Source organism: Doryrhamphus excisus, linkage group LG9 (assembly GCF_037039965.1).
Source record: "Doryrhamphus excisus strain RoL-2023G ecotype Guam linkage group LG9, RoL_Dexc_Guam_v1.1, whole genome shotgun sequence".
NCBI classification, from domain to species: Eukaryota; Metazoa; Chordata; class Actinopteri; order Syngnathiformes; family Syngnathidae; genus Doryrhamphus; species Doryrhamphus excisus.
Window position 1 is genome coordinate 2,800,682 of NC_136365.1, and position 22,051 is coordinate 2,822,732.

Sequence of the window (22,051 nt, forward strand, 5' to 3'; positions counted from 1 at the left end):
ATTGTTACAAACATCCCCTGTCAAATATGCATCCAGGCCAGTGTTTATTCTCCATTGATAAATGGGCTCAAAAGTGCAACACAGGCCTTTTTCATGCATTTCACTTCATTATTAACGACATGCTGCAATAAGTGAAGTGCAGAGTAGAATCAAACAAACTAAATCAATTATACTACCTATTTTACATTTAAGAGGAAGCCACTTATTTACTTCACAGGAGATCACATACAACAACAAATATTCTACTTGTTCCTTCCTGGATGCAATAAGGTAGATTTATTTGAGCTCAGTCTTATCTTGCATACGTAGTATGCAATCCCCAGGTGGGATTTACGTACATGTTGCCAAACCTTGAGATTACAACAGCATCAGTTTTATCAAGGCTGAACATCTCTTTAAGGAAGAGCATATAGAAACACACTATAATTATTTCAATCACCTATATTGTGCTTTGAATTTCGCGGCTTTTTCAAACATATAAATCATGGTTGAATACAGCAAAACAAAAAGGTATATATTTATTAAAATTATATGCATTTTTTGCAGAAATTCTGCATTTTCCAGCATAAAAATTGCTGAGTGATCTATAAATACAAGGCAAAAGACACACTGTAATTCTTAATTCATTCTTAACCAAAGATTTTTTCCGGGTACTCCAGTTTCCTCCCACATTCCAAAAACATGCTAGGCTAATTGGCGACTCCAAATTGTCCATAGGTATGAATGTGAGTGTGAATGGTTGTTTGTCTATATGTGCCCTGTGATTGGCTGGCGACCAGTCCAGAGTGTAGCGTAAGTGGCGGATAAGCGGCATAGAAAATGAATGTATGGCCAAATGTATGGCCAAATGTGGCCCACAGGACACTAGTTTGAGGCCCCCGCCTTGATATGAAAGTTTAATGTCAACACAAATTCAAAAAGCCGCACACACAGCAGCATTACGTCACATGTGGCAGAGTGCCTCAGTACCCCTCAATTTAATGGCCTAATGAAAAACGATGAAAACTAGAACATTTTCATTACTTTCTAAAAAAACACACAAAAAAAAGAGGACAAAACATGAGTTTTGTCGTTCTACGCGAGAAGCACTATCATTGTGGTTTGAATGACGCAATAACAAGGTGAGATTTTGTGATTAGAAGCAAAACTTCACCATTTACTGAAATTATATCTCGGTACTTGAACGTCCTAAAGTGGAGATAAAAGTCTCCCAAGCTCTTTAAGCAGAAGAATTCTGGTGACACACATGGTACTTCTGCATATTTCATACTTTTCATGAAATGAATGGTCTGCTTACTAATGTTTATGTTTCATATTTCAAACAGTGCTACTTTTATACCACGGAACCAGGAATGGTTAGACTGACTCAACAAAGTAAAAGTAATTTCCAGGAAAAAGGTGCAGTGCTGTTGGGGCCTCAGCCAGTTCTGACTCTTCAACACTGCAGGGGGGGAAGGGGGGGTCGTTAGAAAGTCAGCAGTTGGCTGATTGCAGCAGCACTTAACTTGTCAGGAAGGTCCAGGCTCAATAGATTAGCGTGATTGGGGAATCAAATAGGACAAAGTTTTGTGTGAAATGTGTTCCCGTATGTTAGTTGGTTTTCATCATCAAGCAAAAAACACCAAAAACACAAAAAAAACACCATTTATAGCATAAACGAAAACATTGTGAAATGAGTGTTGTAATATTATAACGTCGGAAAACATGTTTGTTTCGACTTTTAAAAAGACATATCGTCTTTCTTAACGATATCTAATACACTGTTATGATCCAGCTCTGCATTTCAGATACTGATCCAGCCGGCGGCTTTTCCCCTCAAACTGTCAGTCATGATGAACACACTATGTTTACTTCTTTCGCTGTTGACACAAAGCGGAATAAATAATGAAATATGCAACGTAAGTTACGGGAAAAGGTGCCATATTTATTATAAACTTTGTGATGGAAGAGTTTCTGCTAAAACAAAAGGAAAGGTATACAAAACTGTGGCGAGGCCAGCCATGCTGTTTGGTCTAGAGACAGGAAGAAGAACTGGAGGTAGCAGAGATGAGTATGCGGGAGTGACCATGATGGATAGGATCAGGAAGTAGTACATCAGAGGGACATTACATGTTAGAAGCCTTGGAGATAAAGTCAGAGAGGCCAGACTGAGATGGTTGGGACATGTCCAGAGGAGAGATGGTGAATATATTGGTTCTCAGTGGGAGTGACCAGGATGGATAGGATCAGGAAGTAGTACATCAGAGGGACATTACATGTTAGAAGCCTTGGAGATAAAGTCAGAGAGGCCAGACTGAGATGGTTGGGACATGTCCAGAGGAGAGATGGTGAATATATTGGTTCTCAGTGGGAGTGACCAGGATGGATAGGATCAGGAAGTAGTACATCAGAGGGACATTACATGTTAGAAGCCTTGGAGATAAAGTCAGAGAGGCCAGACTGAGATGGTTGGGACATGTCCAGAGGAGAGATAGTGAATATATTGGTTCTCAGTGGGAGTGACCAGGATGGATAGGATCAGGAAGTAGTACATCAGAGGGACATTACATGTTAGAAGCCTTGGAGATAAAGTCAGAGAGGCCAGACTGAGATGGTTGGGACATGTCCAGAGTAGACATAGTGAATATATCGGTAGAAGGATGTTGCCAGGTAGGAGGCGTAGAAGAAGACCAAAGAGGTGGTTTATGGATGTAGTGAAGGAGGACATGAGGGTTGTTAGTGTGGGAGAGACAGATGCAGAAGACAGGGTTGGATGGAGGGGATTGATTTGCTGTGGCGACCCCTGAAGGGAAGAAGAAATTTTCATTTAAAATGTTCTCCATGTTCTCCTACAATCAACACAAATTAGAGATAATAAATTCACAAATAAAAACTAAATTACTGCTGGTCATTATACAAACATGACACAAACATCCGTATAAGAAGAAAGTTAAGTGCAAAGTATGAAACTCTGGACGGATACGATCAGTAAAGCGATAAAGTGGGCTCATTCAGCACGTCTACTGTGGCTTATCATGTTCATACTCAGCAGCTGCGTGGGACTGAGTTGTGATATTAGATTGGAAGTATAACAGGAAGACATACAGTAAAATCTCGTTATATCGATATCTGTTAAAACAAATGACTACTTATTACGATACTATTTTCATTTCCCGGCAAATTTCTAGTCTTTTATGATATAATTAGCTCTGTTAGTACGATACCCGGTTATTATGATAATCCGGTTACTACGATGCCCTTTTCATCTCCCGCCAGCCAATTTGGTCTGCTTATATCGATACAAAAGCAGCTTAAATCAATCTTTGCTTAAGGATTTCAATACCAAAAAAGAACACGGCGAACGGCTGCTTCCAGTCAACTTTATTTTTCACACTTCCACCACCAGAGTGCAGCACACACAGCGGAAAACACCCGTCCCTCGCGCCTACCCCTCCGGGTGGCAACACCTTCCCTATCGATAGTTCCGGGGTGAATTATGTCCCGGTAACCGGTAATCACTACAGCGTAAGTTTATTTTTATTTACTGTAGTACAAAATTTATTGTAGTACAAAAGCATGCTAGATACGCAATCCATGAACTCAAGGAGAAAATTACATGCCATATCAAAGATCCGCCCACTTTTAATGCAGTTCGGCGCAGGATCGGATATATGGATAGTCCGGTTATATCGGTATTTTTTCCGACTCCCGAGAATATCGATATAACGAGATTTTACTGTACTTACTTCATACTTACAGTCATTGCCAAACTTGTGATGCCGGGGAATCGAACCCGCATCTCTTAGATGTGAGGCCTGCGTGCTAACCACGCATCCACCAAGTAGCAATGATGTCTTATCCGACATAAACGAGCGGGAGTGGAGCTTCACTTCCGATTGTACGCCGTGTAATGCCGATGTGAAGCCGATGTGAAAGATGCAAAAACCCCTCTACAATGCAACCCAACCCCGACAAGCAACAGAGCCGAAAAGCCGAAAAGCTTGGACACACTCAATACCTCGCTTTCCAGGCGCATTGCGGGAATAAAATAAAAAAAAGCCCAGCAAAATATCGACAATAATATCGCTTAGCGTTAATTTATGGGACAAAAACATTTAAAAACATACCTGCATTGTTTTGTGAGTCAGTTAAATAAAACTTTGTTTGTCCACTCATATTTTTTCATTGTATTTTTCTTAAAATTCATGTCAAAAACTTTGTCTCGTCTCCTGGACTGGACACTTCCTGACACTTTCCGAATTAACTTAATTAACCCCTAGATTAGTTTTTGACTCATGTAAATCTCTGCGCTATGCCGATGATGCATCTTTTGCTGCTATCCTTCAAATCTCTCATGAGCTTTTTTTAGACCATCGTGGCAGTCATCCAACTGACTCCGCCCACTCTCTGACTGTGACTGTCGTCTCCTCCGCATCCACAGAAGGTCAGGAATAGCGTCATTGCGTCCTTGAACTGAAACGTATCTGCGCCTTTAATAGCCAAATATCTTTTGCATTCTTCATTGTCATGTGAAACTTCCACACAAAAAACTCTGCTTCTTCCTGCTCCTTTTCACACATCCTTAGCTGTCAAGTGTTGACATGTACTCTGATGTAACCTTGTATGCATGTTTCAAATAAATCAAAACAAAACTATTAAAAGCTGTAACCTGATCCGGAATAATCACATTGCAGATCTGACGTGGGAAGCTTTGAAACATTGTGTACAGCCAAGTTTTTGAACCCTTCACCGCGTCATTCCGCCTCTCCTCTCACCTCTGTACTGGGATCTGATTCCCCCGGGTTCGAGCATCACTGAAGCCCAAGGAGAGACAGAGCCTACAATTAATCTGGCGCGAGTGAAAAAACGCACTGCAGTGCCGCAGTGCTCTTCTTCTTCAACAGAATGGACTGAAATTAAGAACGTTACTCACCGGACACTTTGTTAAGCACACTTTTTGAGAGCTTTTTGAGATCTGAAACTCTCCCGTTGCAAATATTAGAAACATTATATTTGATATTCAAAACCCGATAATATGCTTCTTCCCATTATCCAATTATTTTGCTTTACATAAAACAGTTCTAGGCATACAGTACATAGTATTGCACTTACACATGTACAGGTACACATCATGTCTTGTCAAAGCATCTTCCTGCTAGAAAATGTTGAGTTGAGTTGTGGTACAGCGCCATCCGCTGGATCCATAGCTGCAGCACTCTTTTGTTTTCCTGCACACTGTGCCATCAAGCTACTTTCAATTTACTTGGGGGCCACTGGAGCTAGGGTCTGGGTGAGACTGGGCCGCATCAGGTTTTCCAAAAAACAAACAAAAACGCATTTATTAAAAACAGAAAAATTAATAAACTTTGCTTTGGTTTCGATTTTCTACAAGAAAAGCTCTGATAAAACATTCCACTGTTCTCAAATATCTTACTTTTTATTTTTCTACACAAAATAAGATGAAAAATAAATAAACAAATCAAGAATAAAGAAAATCAATCAATCAGTAATAAATAAATATAATAATAATAATAAAACGGCAAATAATAAAAACTTAAGAAACCACATATAGTTGGTGGGTAGACAAATTATTTTTTTCAGATTAAAATGAACAAAGCATTATTAGAGCCCTGTAGACATGACAAAACACGACTATAGTCACATTTATACTTTTTATTTACAACATATTGCGCAACTTGTGTCTTGAGACACATGCTAACTCGCAAACTAGAGAGCTAGCGACCTAAACGGTAGTCTTCAAGTTATTTCCTTTAAACTTAAATAGCCAAAAACTTACCACTTCCACACGGATAGGGAGGATAACTATTAACAGTTATTTAACCTTTAACATGAACATTAATCAAACGTAATAATTTTTTCTGGGTACATGATACCATACAGCATCCATATCAAACTTGCGCGGGCCGCACTAACATTAAACTTTCATATCAAGGCGGGGGAGTCAAACTAGTGTCCTGCGGGCCACATACGGCCCGCGGGCCGCGTGTTTGAGACCCCTGATTTAAATGATCATACATTAATTTTCTATGCCGCTTATCCGCCGCTTACGAAGTACACTCTGGACTGGTCGGCAGCCAATCACAGGGCACATATAGACAAACAACCATTCACACTCACATTCATACCTATGGACAATTTGTAGTCGCCAATTAACCTAGCATGTTTTTGGAATGTGGGAGGAAACCGGAGTACCTGGAGAAAACTGACGCATGCACGATTTCTTCCCAATTTCCTGACTGTGTGACATTATAGTTTTTATAAATATGAGTTTCTATTGGGTTTATATTGTTATATTGTGCAGGTATGCATAATGAACATACTGTAAACACTCAATGAAGGAGTATGAATTCTTACCAGCCTGATTGAAATGTGATCCATCCCGGGTGTACAATACCTCTCATCACCCTGTGACCTTGAATGGAATACAGAAAATAGATGGATGAAAAAAAATCGTCTGGTTTATTGATTTTTTTTTTTTTTTTTATAAACAGCCAGTTCATTTATCACATGAATGCCTTTTACTGCAAGGGCTCCTATTATGGACGCACGCAACCATTGGACACAGCAAATACACTGTGGTGTCCATTTCAATATTTGTTTGCTTTTTCCTCTTGTACTGACTGAACACACAGAAACGACAAAGACATACATAGTCCCTTTTTTTGCACGTTTGTCACAGTTAAATGTTTCAGATTATCAAACAAATGTAAATATTAGTGAATAAATGTGAAATGTCAAACTCAACGTGGGGTCTTGATTTGCAGGCAAGTGTGTGTAATTATGCTTGTAGCTGCTGCTGAAGTTTACAATAAAGAAAATATACAGCTCTAATCCACTCTAGTGTGAAATTTACCCTCCTCTCCCCACTCATCACTGTGTTGACTATATTAATTTATCAATTTCAGTCATCATTTATATGTATTTCACATTGTTTTCTACAATTATCATTCATTCATTCATTTTCTACCGCTTTTTCCTCACGAGGGTTGCGGGGGTTGCTGGAGCCTATCCCAGTTGTCTTCGGGCGAGAGGCGGGGTACACCCCGGACTGGTCGCCAGCCAATCACAGGGCACATATAGACAAACAACCATTCACACTCACATTCATACCTATGGACAATTTGGAGTCGCTAATTAACCTAGCATGTTTTTGGAATGTGGGAGGAACCCGGAGAAAACCCACGTATGCACAGGGAGAACATGCAAACTCCACACAGAGATGGCCGAAGGTGGAATTAAACCCTGGTCTCCTAGCTGTGAGCTAACCGCGCTAACCACTCGACCGCCGTGCCGCCCGTTTTCTACAATTATTCTCTGTCAAATGCATTTTGTGTTCATATTTGTGGTTGTCTGGAACTGATTACTAGTAATGGGATTGCATTATTTCTCCATTATTGATATGGTTTTCATGGTTTTTGTCTGACCTCTTGGAATGGGTTAATGATAAATATCCAAGATTGGGTTCAATCTGAGCACTCGGACAATGTCAAGGAATAAAAGTGACTTTTTATTATCTGGTTTTGTAAAGCCACAAAAATCACAAATGAGTCAGAGTGGTTCTTCTTTTAGATTCGTAGCTTCCTTCAACGCCAAACACAATGTGTGAATCCACTGTAGATGTTAGTAATTATATCTTTGACCAATGACCTAATAACACATTTAGATACATACGGTATTCAAGAAGCTAGACAAACGTGGATGTAATCAAGACTTTTCATGAACAATGCATCTTTATTAAACAGGCCTCAGCCAAGTTGCATAATAATATGTATTAGGTGTGGTGATTTAAATGTTTTTTTAAAAATCCACTGCTCAACTAATGTTGCTACCTCCTGCCTGTGGGAGACGAGGTCATCTCAAACAGAGTCCAGATCATTTTTTTTTTCTCTCTTAAGTTCTGCCAAGTGAAACAGCATACAAGGTTCAAAACATGCACACTTCAGTTCAGTTCTGTTCCTAAAGCTTGGAATGTGAAACTTCCCTGTGGATGGGGGGATTGGAAGAAAAAGCACCGACTGACACCTGCTGGATGCGTGGGCTGTGTAGAACATGTCCCTTCTGAGAAGAAAGCTAATTGGAATCAGATGTTTTCAAGTCTGAATCACTCTTTGGAGACTTCTGGGTATTTACAGTAATGTGATTTAGACACTCGGCCATACATGTTTTAATCCCCTGCATGCCCGGTTGGAATGACAGCACAGGGAGTTTCAGACTTTCCTGAATTGAATTTGTATAGTTTTCCATGTGAGTTCCATTGAGAGTGTGAGGTTGCGGTGAGGAGCATCATAATGGTCTAAAACATGTGGTTGAGTGTGTTAGGATGCCAGGACACACTGCTCCAGGATGAGCTCACGTCTTCATTTGCTGGTATGAAGCCCACTTTGATTTGTTCCACAAATAAAGGAAACATGAAGAAAGAGGAATAACCCATCTAGTACTCCCCGGTTATGCACAATTGACTTCTAAATTCTGAGGAATACCCAATCTGCCCAAAGAGAAAACAAATATATTTAACAAATGATGCTGTATAGAAGTTCATTGTACTCAACATTTCCAGGTCAACTTTTTGGCAATTAGACTAGAAATTGCACATTTTCCGAAATTTTACAAAAGTTTATGTGTAAGGAATGGATCTCAAAGGATTTCCTTAAAACTTTGCAAAAGACATTTTTATGTTCATTGGAAAAAAAATGAAATGCCAGCCAAATTGATATTCATTCATTCATTCATTTTCTACCGCTTATCCTCACGAGGGTCACGGGGGTGCTGGAGCCTATCCCAGCTGTCTTCGGGCGAGAGGCGGGGTACACCCTGGACTGGTCGCCAGCCAATCACAGGGCACATATAGACAAACAACCATTCACACTCACATTCATACCTATGGACAATTTGGAGTGGCCAATTAACCTAGCATGTTTTTGGAATGTGGGAAGAAACCGGAGTACCCGGAGAAAACCCACGCATGCACGGGGAGAACATGCAAACTCTACAAAGAGATGGCCGAGGGTGGAATTGAACCCTGGTCTCCTAGCTGTGAGGTCTGCGCGTTAACCGGTTATTATTATTATTCATTCATTCATTCATTCATTTTCTACCGCTTTTTCCTCACGAGGGTCGCGGGGGTGCTGGAGCCTATCCCAGCTGTCTTTGGGCGAGAGGCGGGGTACACCCTGGACTGGTCGCCAGCCAATCACAGGACACATATAGACAAACAACCATTCACACTCACATTCATACCTATGGACAATTTGGAGTCGCTAATTAACCTAGCATGTTTTTGGAATGTGGGAAAGAAACCGGTGTACCCGGAGAAAACCCACGCATGCACGGGGAGAACATGCAAACTCCACACAGAGATGGCCGAGGGTGGAATTGAACCCTGGTCTCCTAGCTGTGAGGTCTGCGCGCTAACCGGTTATTATTATTATTAACTATTTTCTGAAGAAAAACAAAAAAATAAATCGTACGCTTTGTCAGTCATGTGAGTGTGAATGGTTGTTTGTCTATATGTGCCCTGTGATTGGCTGGCGACCAGTCCAGGGTGTACCCCGCCTCTCGCCCGAAGACAGCTGGGATAGGCTTTTCGTGAGGATAAGCGGTAGAAAATGAATGAATGAATGAATAATAATAACCCAGCATGATGTTGCTGTGACTGTCAAGTTAGCTTACATAGCTACCTACGTCTATAGGTCCATGTCCTCTTTGGTCTTGTTGCTATGTGGGGATGACAAATATGCTATTAAACTTCTATAGGTCCCAAATACCAGACCCAGCCAGATTATATGTGGTCTGAAATGGAGTTCACTTCAGCGCCTTTATCCAGTCAAGGAAAGCGCCCCATCAGTCAGTCAGCACAAAGGTCAGAGTAGATATCACGGCACAATAACGATCCACCGTGAGCCGTGGTGTTGCTGTGTCACCACGGTACACTGTGTTCTTGGGGGAAGGACTCTGCTGAGCAAGTTTACAGGCAGAGTTTAAAGGTAGACTGAGTTATTCACTGCAGCGCTCCAGCGGTGTCACGACTGCGTGCGGTCTACACTAAATCTGTCCCAGAATACACTCATCTCTGCGGGGGAACGTATCAGCAGGCAAGAATCCAACTCCGTACACAAACCCTCTTCCACTCATCCAAAACCTTGCGTCCCAATTAGGGCTAATGAAAAAGCTTTAACTGCCCACAGAAGACCAATGTGATAAATCTATTGAATATGCAGCAATTATGCCTTCTCATTTTTTTTTATTATCCTGGATCTCATACAGACAATGACACTGAAATGCTCTCATCATAAATCATCGGGTGCAGCATCCAATCTCAGTGACACTGATATGCGGCGTGATGGGGGGGGTTCTCGTTCACACGCTTTCTATTTATTGGCCAATCGATAACCATCTGCAGCTCTTAATTTATGTCAGTGCGCAGCCGGTAGAACCTAAGGATGCAGTAAATGTTATCTTTCGCCCAATCAGCTGGCCAGTGACAGACATAAGTCACCGCTAAAAAAAACAGGAAATGACTCTCACCACCTTGAAAAATCTACCCCAAAAGTTAGTAAGCAAGTTGAACGTTGGTATCATTATTTTAAAGTTAGTATAGTTTTGATTTCATTTAAAGTCCTTAAATTTGCACAAATGCACTATTGTGTTGGTCTAATTTGATATTCATATTTTTTTTTATCTCATTTATTAAATGCAGAGCATATATCTTGCAAAGCCTTCATTCTGTTTCACCTTTATAACCAACAGTCTTGTTGGTCCAGGTATTTTGATTAATGATAGCAAGAGATAAACAACAGAGATTAATAAATTACGACCTGTAATTAAATGATCTAATTAATCTCTTTTTTTAATCTCACCTAAAAATTGTTTTTTTTTTACTCACATGAGTATTCAATACCCTCTACCGATTAGTAACTGCAATAACAGACCGATACAACAGAAAACAATATATTGTTCTAATATACCACAAGGATGCAGAACACAATGTGTGCGTTCATATGCAAAACAGCAAATCCTAAAAAGTTGAACCGTGATGTAGTGAGGGACCACCGCATATCTGAGCAACACATTTTGTGTATTAATAGTTTTTCTTCAACTTTCTCCTGGATTTACCATCTATTTTTTCTAAATGTTCTTTCCACCGCACCACACTTCATTCCAGCACATCCAGTATGGAGGTTTATGTGTGTGATGGAAGAAGGGATATTGTGATAATGCGTGTGTGTGTGTTGGAGGGGCGTCTGCATGGATGGCTGTCGCCAGCTACTATTTATTACACCTCTGCAGACTTGATTAGCAGACTATGGCTCTTCAATCTGTCTTCACTGCATGCAGACCCACTTACCACTTTCCCTGTTCATTCATGCTAGCAGCACCGCTCATGAATTACAACATGAACACTGCGCACATCAGCAAAAAAAAAAAAAAAACACCATGCTTCACCATGGTGTGTTATGTCGTTGTCATGGATTTAGTTGTCCAGACCAGGAGATTCTCCATGCTTAAAACATTGCATGGGGTTTTATTTGACTTTTATTGTGACTGAAAGAGACCGACTATGTATAAATGAAAAAAAAAAATCATTGATGAATGGAACAGAAAACTGAGGTCAGCATAAGAACATGCCTTTACCAGCACTTCTTTATGCTGTTTTGCAAGTGGCATGAAGGTCACACACTTGATGTGGTTTACAGAAAGAATGTAGCTGGAGGAGAATTTTATATTATCTTTCATTGTGGCTTGAGAACGTCTCAGAAAGCAAAACACACTCCCAGATTTCTGTCCAACTCAAGACCGAGCATGCAGATCTTGACTCAATATGGGATTTAATCCAACTCTTGACGCCATATTTGGTTATTCGATGAAACATACAGAAAATGCATTGATTTATTTGTGAGTCAGACTTGCATAATTGGAAAAGGTTATCAGGTAATGTGTAAGAAAAGCCTCCTTATTGTTTTCTCCACAGGTAATTTAAGGAATGCAATCATCAGCAACTCTACTGTTAGATCCAGACCTTTTGTAGAAGTAATGAAATAGAATTGGAACCATTTTTCATTGTCTAAATCTGTAGCATGCAAATGAAAGTAAAGGTACCAGTAAAGCCCTGGCAACGCGGCCCGCGGGCCAAATGTGGCCCGCAGGACACTAGTTTGAGGCCCCCGCCTTGATATGAAAGTTTAATGTTAGTGCGGCCCGCGCAAGTTTGATATGGATGCTGTATGGTATCAAAAAAATATTACGTTTGATTAATGTTCATGTTAAAGGTTAAATAACTGTTAATAGTTATCCTCCCTATCCGCGTGGAAGTGGTAAGTTGTTGGCTATTTAAGTTTAAAGGAAATAACTTGAAGGCTACCGTTTAGGTCGTTAGCTCTCTAGTTTGCGAGTTAGCATGTGTCTCAAGACCCTGCAGTTGCGCAATATGTTGTGAATAAAAAGAGTATAAATGTGACTATAGTCGTGTTTTGTCATGTCTACAGGGCTCTAATAATGCTTTGTAAATTTTAATCTGAAAAAAATAATTTGTCTACCCACCAACTATATGTGGTTTTTATTATTTGCTGTTTTATTATTATTATTATATTTATTTATTACTGATTGATTGATTTTCTTTAATCTTGATTTGTTTATTTATTTTTCATCTTATTTTTGTGCAGAAAAATAAAAATTAAGATATTTCAGAACAGTGGAATGTTTTATCAGAGCTTTTATTGTAGAAAATCGGAACCAAAGCACTGAAAAAGTTTGTATATTTTTCTGTTTTTAATAAATGCGTTTTTTGCCCAGCCTTGCCCAGACCCTAGCTCCAGTGGCACCCAGGTAAATTGAGTTTGAGACCCCTGGTCTAAAGGGCGGTAATAATATTAAAAACAGTACATAGAAGGAAGGTAATAAACAGGTATTCTATGCTCAAACTATAATAGTATTTGATTTAAAATAAGGCATACAACTTTGCGGGTATTCATTTATATCAGTCGGGTCTGGAACCCATTAAACGCGATAAATCTTAACCTTCATACAGGAAGGTCTGGCTGAGACTGAAGAGGTACAATACCTTACTTTTGGAAAAAGAAATTGTAACATTATCAAGTCAACTTGTTTCTGTCTTTGGCAAGTTACTTACTTCCTCTCATTTTAATTGGCCACAATGATTCTTCTACACTTTTATCCCTCACTTGATATATTTGGAGCCACACAAAAAGACAACTTGTGGCTTTCCACTCCTCACAGCCAGCATCTCTGTGGAATACATTGAGCTCATAAACCGCATGTGGTCACATTTATACAAACCGGCCTTGTTAGTGTGATATGTTTGAGGATAGAATACCTGTGGTAGTAGAAACATATATTTTAAATATTTAACGGCACAATTAGTAGTGAATCAAAGTGAGGTATCACACGTATGTAAGTCCAATAGCCTCTCACAGAGGCAGACAGCGTTGGCAACTTTTGCTAGACTTTTGGAGGCCGACTGAAGTTTCAATGCCAATATTGAACACTTTCTCACACACACATCGAACAAAAATAAAACAATTTCCAACTTTAAGATCTTGTGTTCTTCGCTCCCTCTGAGTTTTCCAAAGAAACTTGGCTGTGATTGGAGAACTTTGTGGTCCGTGAAAGGAGGAAAGAGCCAAACGGAGGCCTCAGATCAGATCAGAAGCAACAATATCTCTTTGCAGAAAAATACTAATGGCAGCCTAAGCATTAAATAACGTGAACTATAAATAATTTAATTTAACATTCAACTGTGTCACTTCCTGTCCACCTGCCACTCAGCTCCCCTTAGGAACACTTTTATTGCAACACACACAAATCTTATTTATGTCCCAATACCCATTTATTTTTATTATGCCTACTATATTGGGTCATACACATACAAACAAATCACATTGTGTCGTCCACCGTCAGCCAGGGGATGTTCCTAACTTTCCCCCCATACAACACCCCTCCCTCCCCCTCTCACGACCAAGCCACATGTGAAAGTGTGTATGCAGCTGGATAGCCAGGTCCTTGTAAAGCTAAAACAAACAAATCCACCTGTCCTCAGTATGCAGACAAAGACTCACAACCTGAGACATTATGCCTCATTTGTGGTTCTCTTTCCAAGGTTTCGGAACAGAAGTCAAAATGAAATGTTGATCAAAAGACAGCTGCAAACGTTTTTTGAGGAACATCTGGAATTCCATAAGACCGAATGACTTTGCCATGTATTTCTTTGTGAGTTGCCAGCATAGCGAAAATATCCATAAAGCCACATCTGCACCAAGCACTCAGTTTGCCATTGTAGAGTGCTCACCTCAAACACATCCACTCGACCCAGTTTTCCCATCTGGGAAAAAAGCTAAGATGCAGAGCCTTTGTCCAACAGTCAACACTCATTAAAACGCTGGGTCGAGAAAGTAAATACAAACTGAACAGAGCAAAATTGTGTGTGTTCATAGAAAGTCAACGCAAAACAAATGATGCTCTTTAATATAATTGATCTTAATAAAGCATAGTGTTATTTATTATACTGTGTATTATGGCTGCACGGTGACCAAGTTGCTAGGAAACCGGGCATCTCTGTGTGGAGTTTGCATGTTCTCACCGTGCATGCATGCTAGGTTAATTGGCGAATCCAAATTGTCCATAGGTATGAATGTGAATGGTTGTTTGTCTATATGTGCCCTGTGTTTGGCTGGCGACCAGTCCAGGGTCTACCCTGCCTCTCGCCCGAATACAGCTGGGATAGGCTCCAGCATGCCCATGACCCTCGTGAGGACAAGCGGTATGGAAAATGGATGGATGGATGTTTTGTGATGCAGGTAAAAAGTTTGTTTGTCCAGTCATATATTTTACATTTTACTTTTCCTAAAGTCTCATGACACCCGTAATAAATAAATACATTTAATTTCTGCTGTTCACCACTAAATGTCCGTTAAAAATAAAACATATACTAGTCATTAAAAGAAGAAATGGGGGAGTTAATGTGCTGATCATGTTTGCTGTCACAGACTAATCAAAGTTAATTTTCAGGAAACACCAATGGAATTTGTAAGTGTATATAAATGTACGCATTTTGTTTTCAATTTTTGTTCTCATTTGCAATTTTCTGTGAGTTATTCATCAGTAGTACGTAACAGCTCAGGAATCATTTTGTACATATGTTTTGCTATATTTTTGCTCTCAACACAGTAGGGTTATACATTTATGCTAAAGTTAGCTCTTTCTCATAGCAATTAGCTATTTAGCTAGTTGTTACTGTACTAAGGGTGGCTAACTTAAATTAGGCTAACATAAATTAGCACACATGTTGTTTTATAGGACAAAAAATAAGTATGTCCTACAATATACATACCTTTAGTCAAGCTGCTAGCTACCTTGTGTCATGTCACTCGCTGTTTTCTTCTTCTACTATATTAAAAATGTAGGCTAATAGCATTGCATGCATGTTGTGGGACCCAAATTCATTGTATAAAAATTCATATTTAACATATTACAATGAATGAAACAAATGTTTCCTCATTTATCACATATATAGCACACATTTTGTTTTATAAGACAAAAAATAAGTGTGTCCTACAATGTCCATACCTTTAGTCAAGCTGCTAGCTACCTTGTGTCATGTGACTCGCTGTTTTCTTCTTCTACTATATTAAAAATGTAGGCTAATAGCATTGCATGCATGTTGTGGGACCCAAATTCATTGTATAAAAATTCATATTTAACATATTACAATGAATGAAACAAATGTTTCCTCATTTATCACAGATATAGCACACATTTTGTCTTATAAGACAAAAAATACGTATGTCCTACAATGTACATACCTTTAGTCAAGCTGCTAGCTACCTTGTGTCATGTGACTCGCTGTTTTCTTCTTCTACTATATTAAAAATGTAGGCTAATAGCATTGTATGCATGTTGTGGGACCCAAATTCATTGTATAAAAATTCATATTTAACATATTACAATGAATGAAACAAATGTTTCCTCATTTATCACAGATATAGCACACATTTTGTTTTATAAGACAAAAAATAAGTGTGTCCTACAATGTACATACCTTTAGTCAAGCTGCTAGCTACCTTGTGTCATGTGACTCGCTGTTTTCTTCTTCTACTATATTAAAAATGTAGGCTAATAGCATTGTATGCATGTTGTGGGACCCAAATTCATTGTATAAAAATTCATATTTAACATATTACAATGAATGAAACAAATGTTTATTCACTTTTCACAGATATCTATGAAAAAATAAAATAATGAGTAAGAATTTTGACATTGGAATTTAATTTGGTCCGCCGATGGATGGGAGAAAAAAGAGAAAAAAATGACATTTTAGGGAGTACTTATATACTTACATGCATTTAGAATGACCCACGGTAGTTTATGTAAACATAGAGTGCATTCAGCCCACGTATAATGAAGATGATGATGTTGAGTGGCTCTGTTGAGAGACGCCCACGCAGCGTGAAGACTCACAGACTATGAAACGTCAACGTCCTCTCCTCCAACCTTTAAGTGCGACTCACACTTGGACTGGAATACACGATAAAAAACCACATCGCGGGTTGTTTGTTTTTCATATCTTTGCAACAGTAGTGGATTTATCCAAATGGGAAACGAAGCATTTACCTTCGAACATATCTTGGGTTATTGCTGGATATCTACAGGGACTTTATTTGCCTTTTTCAGCTAGGACTGTAACGGACGTTTCAACTGTGAAGTGGTAAGTTGCACTTATTTCATGACTATTACTATTATATTACTTCATTGCTGTCGAAAACATGTATAAAAATGTACTTAAGACCTACGTTGATTACTTGAGGACAATTCATTATCCAGTATTATCATTGCTGCAATATGTTTAGCTTTACATAACAATAGCATATTATGCTAATTAAAAAACATTGTTTTTCAATCCTTTAAAATATTTTTAAACACTAATTTCTTTTTCTGGTGTGCTTAGGTTCACCTTCCCAGCCTCCATTTATATGTATACATGCCTATATGGTAAGTATGCTTAATCATTTTACATTGAAGTATTTAGATATGCTGTTTGCAAGTAATCCCTGCATGGATATTATTGACTTCAATCTGTACCATTTTCCATTCTCAAAAAAAGACACATAGTACATCCCTAAGATGTACTATGTATTCTTGTATGTTTTTGGATACCAAAATGAATGACAAGCAAATGATGTACTTGATATTTATTCATTCATTCATTCATTCATTCATTCATTCATTCATTTTCTACCGCTTTTCCTCACGAGGGTCGCGGGGGTGCTGGAGCCTATCCCAGCTGTCTTCAGACGAGAGGCGGGGTACACCCTGGACTGGTCGCCAGCCAATCACAGGGCACATATAGACAAACAACCATTCACACTCACATTCATACCGATGGACAATTTGGAGTCGGCAATTAACCTAGCATGTTTTTGGAATGTGGGAGGAAAACCGGAGTACCTGGAGAAAACCCACGCATTCACGGGGAGAACATGCAAACTCCACACAGAGATGGCCGAGGGTGGAATTGAACCCTGGTCTCCTAGCTGTGAGGTCTGCGCGCTAACCACTCAATCGCCGTGCCACCAATACACATTAATAACATTGTTAAATCTCCCTGAACATGCAAACTCCACACAGAGATGGCCGAGGGTGGAATTGAACCCTGGTCTCCTAGCTGTGAGGTCTGCGCGCTAACCACTGGACCTACAGTAGTAAAATGAAAAGCAAAAGATAAAACTCACTCATCAAACTACTTCTCAAAACATAAAATGACCCAGCAACCCCCTCAACGTCCAAGCTGAACTTAATAGCAATGATTACCAATCAGCATCAGGTGTCCTCATAGCTTAACAGCTAGTAAAGTAAAGCTGGTGCCTGTGGTGGTGCAAAACAGGAAACAACATACAAAATAAGAGAACCAAACAGGAAGTGATAGTCAAAACCTGATTATGACAATTTCAACTCTATTGAAAAAATATGGATCTGGATCTGTACGTCATCACTCGGGTAACGTTGGCGTAAAACAACCCGTTGCCGGTGAAGTCAGACTTTCAAAATAAAACTAACTTTTGCACCACTGTATTTTCACATATTTTATGGAAAATTACCCATATTTAAAGAATGTAATCTATTCCATTCATCTCAATTATCTTTTATCTTGCAGCCTGAAAGTATGGACCACATGACCTTCAGTGTTCAGTCATGCTGTCTTTGAGGCGCTTGAACTCTTCATTTTCACCGCTCGTTCCTCACTTCTCCGATGTCAGCGGCGGGAAAGCGGAGGCCAGGGTGGCTTTCGAGGAGATGTCACAGCAGGCAAACCTCACCACCAGCGGCATCATGGTGGTGGTGTTCCCCATGACACTGGGCATCGTCTCCAACATCGTGGCTCTTGTCATCCTAGCCAACGCGTACTCGCTCCAGCGCCGGCGCTCCAAAGCCACGTTCCTGTTGTTTGCCACCTCGCTGGTGGTGACAGACTTCATCGGTCACGTGATCCCTGGCGCCTTGGTTCTGAGACTCTACCTGTCTGGAGGTGCACGTCCTGAGGACTACAACTCATCTGATGGCATGTGCAAGTTCCTGGGTGGGAGCATGGTGTTCTTCGGCCTATGTCCCCTTTTCATGGGATGTGCCATGGCTGCGGAACGTTGTCTGGGTGTCACCAAACCACTGCTGCACTCCTCCTTGATCACAAGCACCCGCACTAAAATGTGCCTGTCTGTGATTTGGCTGGCCGCTTTATTTGTGGCCTTGTTGCCATGCTTGCAGCTGGGCTCTTACACCTACCAGGACCCGGGAACCTGGTGTTTCATTCAAGTTCTCAGTGACATTCAGCAGCTGGATGTGGCGTTCGTGGCGCTTTTCTCTGGGCTCGGCTTGATCTCCCTGGCCGTGGCCGTGGTGTGCAACACCATCAGCGGACTGACACTGGTGCTCGCCAGGCTCAGGAGGAAGCCCGGGTCGCATCATTCAGCCAAGTCACATGACATAGAGATGGTAGTGCAGCTGGTGGGGATCACGGTCACCTCCTGCATCTGCTGGTGCCCTCTACTGGTGAGTGTTAGCATGTACAAGGAGATAATAAGATGCTGCATAAGCTGCATGAGTTTTTGGCCTCTATAAACAATGAATATTAGACAGAAGGGCATTAATTAAGGTTCTATTTCATTTACTTTAAATGTGTTTAACTTGAGTAAATATTTTAGAAACACTTTTTTCAAATTCTACTCTAATAAAGACAGAGATAATACACAACGGCTTTCATTTAATGATGGAATTAATACATCAATACAATCAAAATTGACGACCCGCAACATTATGAGCATCGGCAAAACTTGAGATCAAATAATCTTCATTTATGAAGATAATAATGCTCAGTTCTCACCCTCGGCCATCTCTGTGTGGAGTTTGCATGTTCTCCCCGTTTCTTCCCACATTCCAAAAACATGCTAGGTTAATTGGCGACTCCAAATTGTCCATAGGTATGAATGTGAGTGTGAATGGTTGTTTGTCTATATGTGCCGTGTGATTGGCTGGCGACCAGTCCCCCGCGACCCTCGTGAGGAAAAAGCGGTAGAAAATGAATGAATGAATATTATTCTAATGTTCTTGTGTTCCAAACACCAAATTTTTTGCTCGCGATAGTTTGCTAGCGATCATGGACTACAAACAGGAAAAGAAAACAGCACAAAGGAGATTGATTGACAGTGGTCTACAACAAATCAGGACGCATAACACAATGGGCGGATTCTTCCTCAGCCAATAAGAACTGTTGTGTCTATATTTAGCCGGGTGGGTTCCTAATATGCTCGCATGGGACAACTATCACATGAGTATACAACGTCCTCCACTGGTGGCGGTAGTAAATACAATAACACACACATACAGCAGAACACTGATGGATTGCTCTAATACATCATAAGGACGTAGAACACAATGCACATTCATTCATTCATTTTCTACCACTTTTTCCTGGTGCTGGAGCCTATCCCAGCTGTCTTACGCTGTTAAAAAAAACATCCAACAGCGACTCAGCAAAAGATGAACCATGATATAGCGAGAGAACACCATACATAGATAAGTTGTTCTTCTAGCAACAGTAGATCTATATTTACAAACAACATTTTTCATGCCTACAGATCTTTGGCCTGATGTCGGCGATCCACTCCTACACAGGATCCATTGGAGAGGACCTTCCCAGCTACAAAATGTTGATGGTGACTGGTGTGAGACTGGCCACATGGAACCAGATCCTGGACCCTTGGGTGTACATTTTGCTGCGCCGCACCGTATTACGGAAAATTTACCTCATCGCAAAATGCCAAGCTGGCTTGGGGGGGAATATATTTGGATGCTTGGACTCTCCATCCCCCCCGCAGTCGGAAAAGAATGAAGTCAACCAAGTCTAAGCTAAGGAGGAACAAGTCATGAGTTGTAAGACCTGGAAGAGCTGTAGACTTCTTGTCAAAGAAGACAATTTTTTTCCAGGCTGATTTGTGAAAATGAGGAAATATGTAAACATTTGTCACATTATTTTCGCACCTAACAAATGGAAGCTAGCTAAATGTTGTGATTTTGCACAAAAACTTCATGAATTTGTATAGTATACCGTTTACCTTGGAAAAAGTGCTTATTTGATATCGGGACAACAAAATGCAAATGCACATGGAATGATTGTGTGCATGACGGGAATATTTGTGATGTTCGGAAAGTTGATTCTTGGACTAATAATAATTTTGAAGTGACTGCAAGTAAAAGCCATGAATAGTGACAAATATTTTGTGCATTTTTTTTAAATGCAAGTTTAGACTCCTTCATGTTTTACAGAAAAATATGGAAGGCTGCAGGGACCACTTTGAGACTCACGTTGTGTTTTGATGCTTAATGACAAGCTAAAACCAATGCAGTGCAGGTCACGCGGTTAATGTGTTAATGTGTGGTGATTTCAAATCCAAACTAGAAGTTTCTTCCTTTGAAGTACAGTAAAGTCTCGTTATATCGATATTCTCGGGAGTCGGAAAAAATACCGATATAACCGGACTATCCATATATCCGATCCTGCGCCGAATTGCATTAAAAGTGGGCGGATCTTTGATATGGCATGTAATTTTCTCCTTGAGTTCATGGATTGCGTATCTAGCATGCTTTTGTACTACAATAAATTTTGTACTACAGTAAATAAAAATAAACTTACGCTGTAGTGATTACCGGTTACCGGGACATACTAATTCACCCCGGAACTATCGATAGGGAAGGTGTTGCCACCCGGAGGGGTAGGCGCGAGGCACGGGTGTTTTCCGCTGTGTGTGCTGCACTCTGGTGGTGGAAGTGTGAAAAATAAAGTTGACTGGAAGCAGCCGTTCGCCGTGTTCTTTTTTGGTATTGAAATCCTTAAGCAAAGATTGATTTAAGCTGCTTTTGTATCGATATAAGCAGACCAAATTGGCTGGCGGGAGATGAAAAGGGCATCCTAGTAACCGGATTATCATAATAACCGTGTATCGTACTAACGGAGCTAATTATATCATAAAAGACTAGAAATTTGCCGGGAAATGAAAATAGTATCGTAATAAGTAGTAATTCGTTTTAATCGATATAACGAGACTTTACTGTACTTAAGCATGGAGTCGACTGGCTTCACTCTACCATGGTTTTAAATAATTTACTAACTTATATGGCCTATTACCAGCCATAAATATGCAAACGTCACATATTCTTGGCCTAAATGAAGCACTTCCACGACTAAAAATGGCAAAATGAACAAAAATAGAAACATAAAATATACAAAAAATGCTTATGTAGTATTCTACACTAGTCACTAAGAGTCATTAAACAGCAACTGGTGTATTGTGTAGTCCTGAGATGCTGTTTATAGTGTGACCTTTAGAGGGCAGTGAAGTTTGGCATGTGACTTTCTCATGCCAATCTGCCAAGATCAGACAATGTCACAGGAAGTGACATCATGGGCCGTGATCAATCAGGAGCAAGCCAGAGAGTATCAAACTTCCTTCTTCATTCAGAAGTCGTAAATTGCAATTTTCTGATGCTT

The 22,051-nt window shown here is 40.0% G+C and overlaps 1 protein-coding gene across 1 annotated transcript; it reads left to right on the plus strand.

Annotated features, from left to right (window-relative positions):
- The first annotated feature begins 16,387 nt into the window (after nucleotides 1–16,387).
- On the plus strand, nucleotides 16,388–21,137 carry LOC131130074 (prostaglandin E2 receptor EP1 subtype-like). Its single transcript, XM_058074182.2, has 3 exons — nucleotides 16,388–16,717; nucleotides 18,164–19,056; nucleotides 20,142–21,137. The coding sequence occupies exons 2-3, from the start codon at nucleotides 18,202–18,204 to the stop codon at nucleotides 20,409–20,411; spliced, it is 1,125 nt and encodes a 374-aa protein (XP_057930165.2). The 5' UTR covers nucleotides 16,388–16,717; nucleotides 18,164–18,201; the 3' UTR covers nucleotides 20,412–21,137.
- The last annotated feature ends 914 nt before the right edge of the window (nucleotides 21,138–22,051 follow it).